The sequence below is a fragment of the Chaetura pelagica genome, unplaced genomic scaffold (genome assembly GCF_000747805.2).
Source record: "Chaetura pelagica isolate M959 unplaced genomic scaffold, ChaPel_1.0 scaffold405, whole genome shotgun sequence".
Taxonomy (NCBI): domain Eukaryota; kingdom Metazoa; phylum Chordata; class Aves; order Apodiformes; family Apodidae; genus Chaetura; species Chaetura pelagica.
Genome location: NW_009953489.1, coordinates 1,691,868 through 1,697,790, shown reverse-complemented (window position 1 = coordinate 1,697,790; position 5,923 = coordinate 1,691,868). Strand labels below are relative to the sequence as shown.

Sequence of the window (5,923 nt, the reverse complement as noted above, 5' to 3'; positions counted from 1 at the left end):
AATTGTGCAATGGATTCATATGTATTGGCTTTGATTTGGAAAAGATGGGTTGTTAGGAGCAGGTGAGACAAAAAATTTCTGAGCAGAAAGATTCTGTTCATGTCAGTATTTGGTGAAGTCCCTGACAGCAAAATGAGAGAGAGAAATGAGTTCCAGATGGTTGTGGTAACTGGCAAGAAACTAATACTGAGGCTGATCTTGAGAAAACAGACTGAAGACACCAGAGATGAAAGTGGGGGCAGGGTGGTCCAGATAAGGTTGATAACACATGATACATCATCTTTGGAGCATTCCAAGGCAGGATAGTGAGATGACCCATTTGTTCCTGAATGGCAGTGTTCTGGTGGGGAAAATCCTCCCATTTCCCTGCACAGGGCCTGTCAGCCTCTGCCTGCTCTGCAGGGATGCTGTGATAATGTGAATTACTCCTTGTAGGATTGCTGCTGTTTCCATTGTGGGCAGCCTGGTTCTGTCTGCACCAGTTCCTTGCTATCTTGCATGTTTCTTGTTTAAACTAGGAAATTTTATGGTATCTTACCTGCCTTCTATTTTTAGTTGTCAGGGGAAGGGTGAGGCAGTGTACGTAATTCTCATTACAGTTAATTTAATCCAATTGTGATGTGGATTTAGAGGTACTTAGTAGGTCACAACTGAGTGTGGGCTCTCTCTGTTTCCGGTTGCTCTCCTGAAACAATGGGCACTGATAAATTTTTCCACTTCTGAAACTAAACACATTCATCGAAAGGTGCTGATGGGGTTTGGTGCTTGTGTTAAGCAGATAGCTCTCCTGTTGATCTCCATAGCTGCTTCTTAATTAGGAAAAGAGGGTTCCTGAACTTTTTGTGTGTTTGTATGCCTTGTGGGCTCTCACACCTCACACATCACGTGTGAGAGCGAGCAGTAAAACCTAATGTGTTCTACCTCTGCACTTGGGGATTAACAGTGTGGGTTTTATGTCTTTTGTCTTATTTTCTCTTTGAACAAAGCAGCCTTTATCAGAAAATTATGACTGATCCTCAGCTGGAATTTTTTTGTAAACACAAACTGATACAGAAGTTGCATCCTAGAAATGACCTCAGGCCATCCAGGAGGAGACACCAGCTTAGTCTTCTTTATAACGTAGAGGGAATTCAAAAAGAGAAAGCAAAAATACACGCAAGGTCCTTTTTCCTCTCTGTCTGCTCCCGTGAATTTCCCGTTCCTCATTTCTCACCACCTTTGACAACCGAGGCTTTTTTCAGCCGCGGCCCCCTAAGCCCTCCAGCTGCTGCGCGGTAAATCCGCTGGCCCTGCCCGCTCAGTTCAGTCCGCGGGATCCAGGCAGCCTTTTCCCTCTGTTCCAGGAGCATGAGTGCAGCGCTGGAGAGCGGACAGGGACTCTGTCCACTCGGTTAGTGCTAGTGCCCAGCCCGGCAGAGCATGGATCCAGTGCCTGTAGTAGAGAGAATTCGCCCAAGTCCGTGATGAGGGGGGAGCCGGTATTTGCTGGCTTCCAACTGCTCTTTCTCCCCTGAGGTTTTTAGAACAGCCACTCCTAGAGTTGTCATGGAATTAAAGAAAACTGCATCCAGGGCGTACAATGCTGCTCTCCTGCTACCACTTTTCCTCTTGTTTTGGGGTAAGTTTTTGTCTTCTGTGCCTGATTCTTACCCAGCTACTCTGCAGTAACTTTGGATCAAATCTGTGCTCTGCCCTTGTATTGCTAAGGTAGGTGAACAAAATGTCACTTTCACAGTTAGATTTGAAGGCTGAAAACTTCTTGTCTGGAAGATAAACAGGCATTTCATTCTAGATATGTTTTTCCTTCTATTTACTTCTTGTGTCCTTTTGTCTTTCTCCCTGTGCACATGCATGTATGCATTTATTCACAAGATCTAAAAGTGTGTGCACTTTAATTAAAGTATTGACCTATTACAGTAACCATTTTCTCCACTGAAAATGTCTGAATTTTACAGTTGTGCCCATAAAGAAGAAATGCAGAGCTTTATTTACATTCTATATGCTTCAGAAACATATCTAGGCAAAAGAGGAGTGTGCCCAGGGAGTGTGTTGATAGGTTGAAGTGCCAGATACCTCTGGGAAAATGTAGAGTAAGAAGACAGTACATGAGCTGAGTATCCTCACTTAGAAATGTTGAGGAAAGGAGATCCATCTTGAAAGTGCAAGAAATTATGAGGTAACAAAAATGTCTATCACGCTGATGGAGGTTTTTGTTTTGGCTTGGGTTTTTCCACCTTGAAAATGTCTTTGGGTCTTTGGGCTCCTAAATTCACCCTTGCATACAATTTCTTATGCTCCCTGCAAAATAGATTTCTCTGTTTCTTCTGGAATGGGTGGCTGTAGATCTGCTGGGCCTAGACATCTGTTTTAGTCATCTAGGGATTATAAGGTCATGTAAGGAACATAACCAACCTTTTGCTGGAAAGTATGATTGGGATCGAACCCTGCTCTTTATCCTCTCCCTGGCACTGCCAGGCCAGTATCTGTCATAAAAGCCCCCTCCTTGGTTTCCAGCTGAGCTGGGACAGGAATGATCAATGATGTGAAGAAGGTGCAGAAAATACAGTCACAGTGCCTTTCCTGCTAGTGTCTGTTGAACACTGCATTTGGCATTTTCTCAAATTAGTGGGTGGTGTGTATGTACTTTTTCAGAGTTGGTGAAAGAAATTTTCAGCTTTTCCTTTGATTCCCTAAGTCTTCCCCCCCTCCCCCCAAAGCATCCATGAATTCCCTTTGCTCTGATCACCTCAGACTACAAATGTGAAAGTAAAAATAAGATTTTATTTTTCTCCATCTGTTGGGTTTGCATTTTTTTGTTTTGTTCTTTTTTTAATTATTTTTTTCTTGTACTGACTTCTTTGTCTGGTGCATTCACCCCAAGTGTCTGGAATTCCTCTGGCTACAGGGAAGCAGCAGGGCTGTCTTTTGTATCTAGTAACCATAGCTACTGGTTTGGAGTGTGAAGCAATTATGGTGGCTTTGTGTAGAGCAGAAGGAAGGCCCAGCCACTGTGTTGCTCAGCACAGGCTGCCAGAGAAGCTGGCATGTTTCTGGGAATTTGTGCTGTGTGACCATTGCTCAGATAGCTTTTCACTCATGGGTGAAACTTTTTTCTGGAACAATGATTTACTGAGAAAATTGTTTTCTTTTGGAGTGCAGGTGGATGACACATCTTGATAACAGCCAGCAAAGCTCAAGGGAAGTGGTAATATCTCCTGCTCCTATTTTGCAAGGGGAATTCTGCCAGATTTTAACTGTAGTTAGTGGTGGTATTTATGTAGCACTCGTAGAATCTTAAGGCCATAAGAAAATGCCTTTTCTTGCCCTTATGAGGCATTTTACTAGTTTTGTTTTGTTTCTAATTGAGTGTTAAATGTCGTTGAAGCACAGAGTGGCTAAGTTACTTGTTCAAAATTTTTGAGAAAATTCTGATTATCCAGATGTCCTATTGCAAGGTGTAACCATAAGATCATCCTGCAGCAGATCCACACCATCTCCAATTGTTTCATGTAAACTCCAGAGGGACAGTGGCACAGGCTCTGCATGTGACTCCAGTTTCACTGCTTCTGTCTGTGTAAGGGGCAGAGTTGTTCTTGGCTTAATTTCTTGTGTTCTAAAGGAGGTTCTGGAGGGCAGAACCGAGTGTCTACTCGTTTCTATTCCCACAACCATACCCAGGAATGAGCACAGCAATTCACATACCTTTGGCCTCTGACACCTATTGAGAGAGAACATGTGCAGACAAACCTTTTTTTCTGGTGGTTTGCTATCTGTTCTAATGCAAGCTCTTGAGATAAGCTAGGAAGTAAGGACAGTTTAAATCTTACTTGCTTCAAAACATGGAAACAAGTACAATCTTTTCAGCTGTTTTGTGGGTCGTCAGTACATTTAAATAAGAATTGGAAATTAAAGCTTGTGACTCAGTCTAATTAACTGAATACACAGGAAACCCCCGGTCTCAGTGTTTGATCTGTGGAAATGGCTGAGAGATCAGAGAATGTGTAAACCATGAAGGTCAGCTTGGAGGAGTGTTTATTAAGGGAAAATACTGGGGTGCACAGAAGATCAAAGAGTTTCTGTGGCAATATATGTAATACTATCATAAAACATGGATTTATAGTTCTTGTCTTTCTCCAAGTTCTAGATGCATGATAATAGGAATTTCACCTTCAAATCTGCATTGAAACAATGAGCAGATAATGAAAACAAGCTAGCTGGCTACTTGTTCTGTGTTAAGAGTAAGTTTAATTCCCTGAAGTGGTATTTCTGATTAATGCTGCTAATGCCTCTGACCATAACATTGGCACTGCTCAGCCTTGTGGATTGCTGCCCACCACTGGGCACCATTCACCAATTCTCTGGGCAAGCTGGGTGGGAGAGAGCCAGGAATCTACATTCTGCTTCTTTGAGGGGGCAAATACTGTGCATATTTCACAAGGGGAGACTGAGCCACATCTTCTGCTTGTCTTAATGAAGGTCCAGAGGTCTACGCCTTTATAAATTCTTTATCAATATTTTACACCAGTTGACTGTGTAAATACCTCTGGCATGGAAGAGGTCTGTCTTATCTAAAACCTGGCATACAAATGTTATGGTCTGCCATGTGTTGGTCTCCAGTAGTGGAGAAAAACAGCATCAGAAATAGGCTGGGAAGTGATGGATGCACAGTAGCCATCTCAGAATGTGGACAGGAAAAGCTGCAATCTGAAATGTGTGAAAGGACTTCACTAAAGGTTTTTCCATTAGTATCCAAACTGGTAGCTGGTTGAGGTACTGGGCTGTGCTGAATCTGCCAACTGTACAAGTTAAATCAAAGCCAGGAATAGTAAGATTCTTTTCAAAATGGCTCTTCTAAAAGATGCTGTAGGCATTATTAGAGTCTTGCTGGGCCACTTACTCAGTATTGTTTTAGAGATACTACCTGCTGCTTGCCAAAATTGATTTTTGATTGTCTGATCTTTATTTTGAGGGTTATTTTTAGTCATAATGTCATGTCTTGCTTCACAAAGGTTGTCAGATATGCTAAGATGACAACCTGAGATGATCATAATGATGTTTAGATTCAGTCAGCAGATACTTTTCACTGAAGAATAATTTCTTCCTTTTATACTGTTTGTGCAACAATAAAAATAATTAAATAGTTGCTATAGAAAAATTGAGAGGAAGAACTTGACTCTGGACACCAGGATTTTGAGGAGAATTTGATATATATGATCCAAATGGTGATTACACCTGATCATGAGACCAGGAAATTAAAACAAAAGCTGATGGGAGGTGGTTGGAGGGTGAAGGAGCAGCTGGTAGGTGGGAGCTACTTCAGCAGAACTGCTCCTGGTGGCTGGCAGAGGTGCTGAGCTGCTGCAGCTCATGGGTTTGGGAGTTGTGATCAAACATTAGTATTTTGGAAAGTTTCCCATGCCCACATCCTATTTTCTGATGTTGAATAGACAATCCCACTGTTAAAGCAGTTGTCAAAAGGTGCCCGTTTAACATATTAAAGAGGAATACAAGTTCTGGAATATTTTAGGCTAGGTGAAAAATCAGTGCCAATTATTAGCGTTTCATGAGCTTGTCAGTAGTCCCAGAGAATTTCAGGACCTTGTTTTCTGATGCTAGAATTACTAGGAGCAAGTGCTTTGCTCAGGTCTGGGAAGAAGGGGTTTAATCTCTCTGTGTCAATAAGGAAATGGGACTTGGAAAGCCCTGGGATACATAAAGCCACCTAAAAAGGCCTTGTCCAATCCCTGTACCAGAACAAGTGAGGGTACTTCCTGAAGGATTTTATTTTATTCTGCCATTACCTTCCCTAGCAGCTATGCTTCCCTTCCAATGATAGCAAGGGTGGGGGAAGGAGAGGGTGAACAGCATGAAGCCCCTTTTCAGGTTTGCCTTCCTGGTGTGCGGATCCTGGGAACAGGCCATA

The 5,923-nt window shown here is 42.4% G+C and overlaps 1 protein-coding gene across 1 annotated transcript in view; it reads left to right on the top strand.

Moving 5' to 3' along the window:
* The first annotated feature begins 1,427 nt into the window (after nt 1-1,427).
* Nucleotides 1,428-5,923, top strand: part of CRB2 (crumbs family member 2) — a 36,383-nt gene continuing 31,887 nt past the window's right edge. The window contains exon 1 of the mRNA XM_009998825.1: nt 1,428-1,618. Within this exon, the coding sequence (XP_009997127.1) occupies nt 1,546-1,618 (73 nt within the window). The 5' untranslated portion in view covers nt 1,428-1,545. The remainder of the gene's footprint in view (nt 1,619-5,923) is intronic.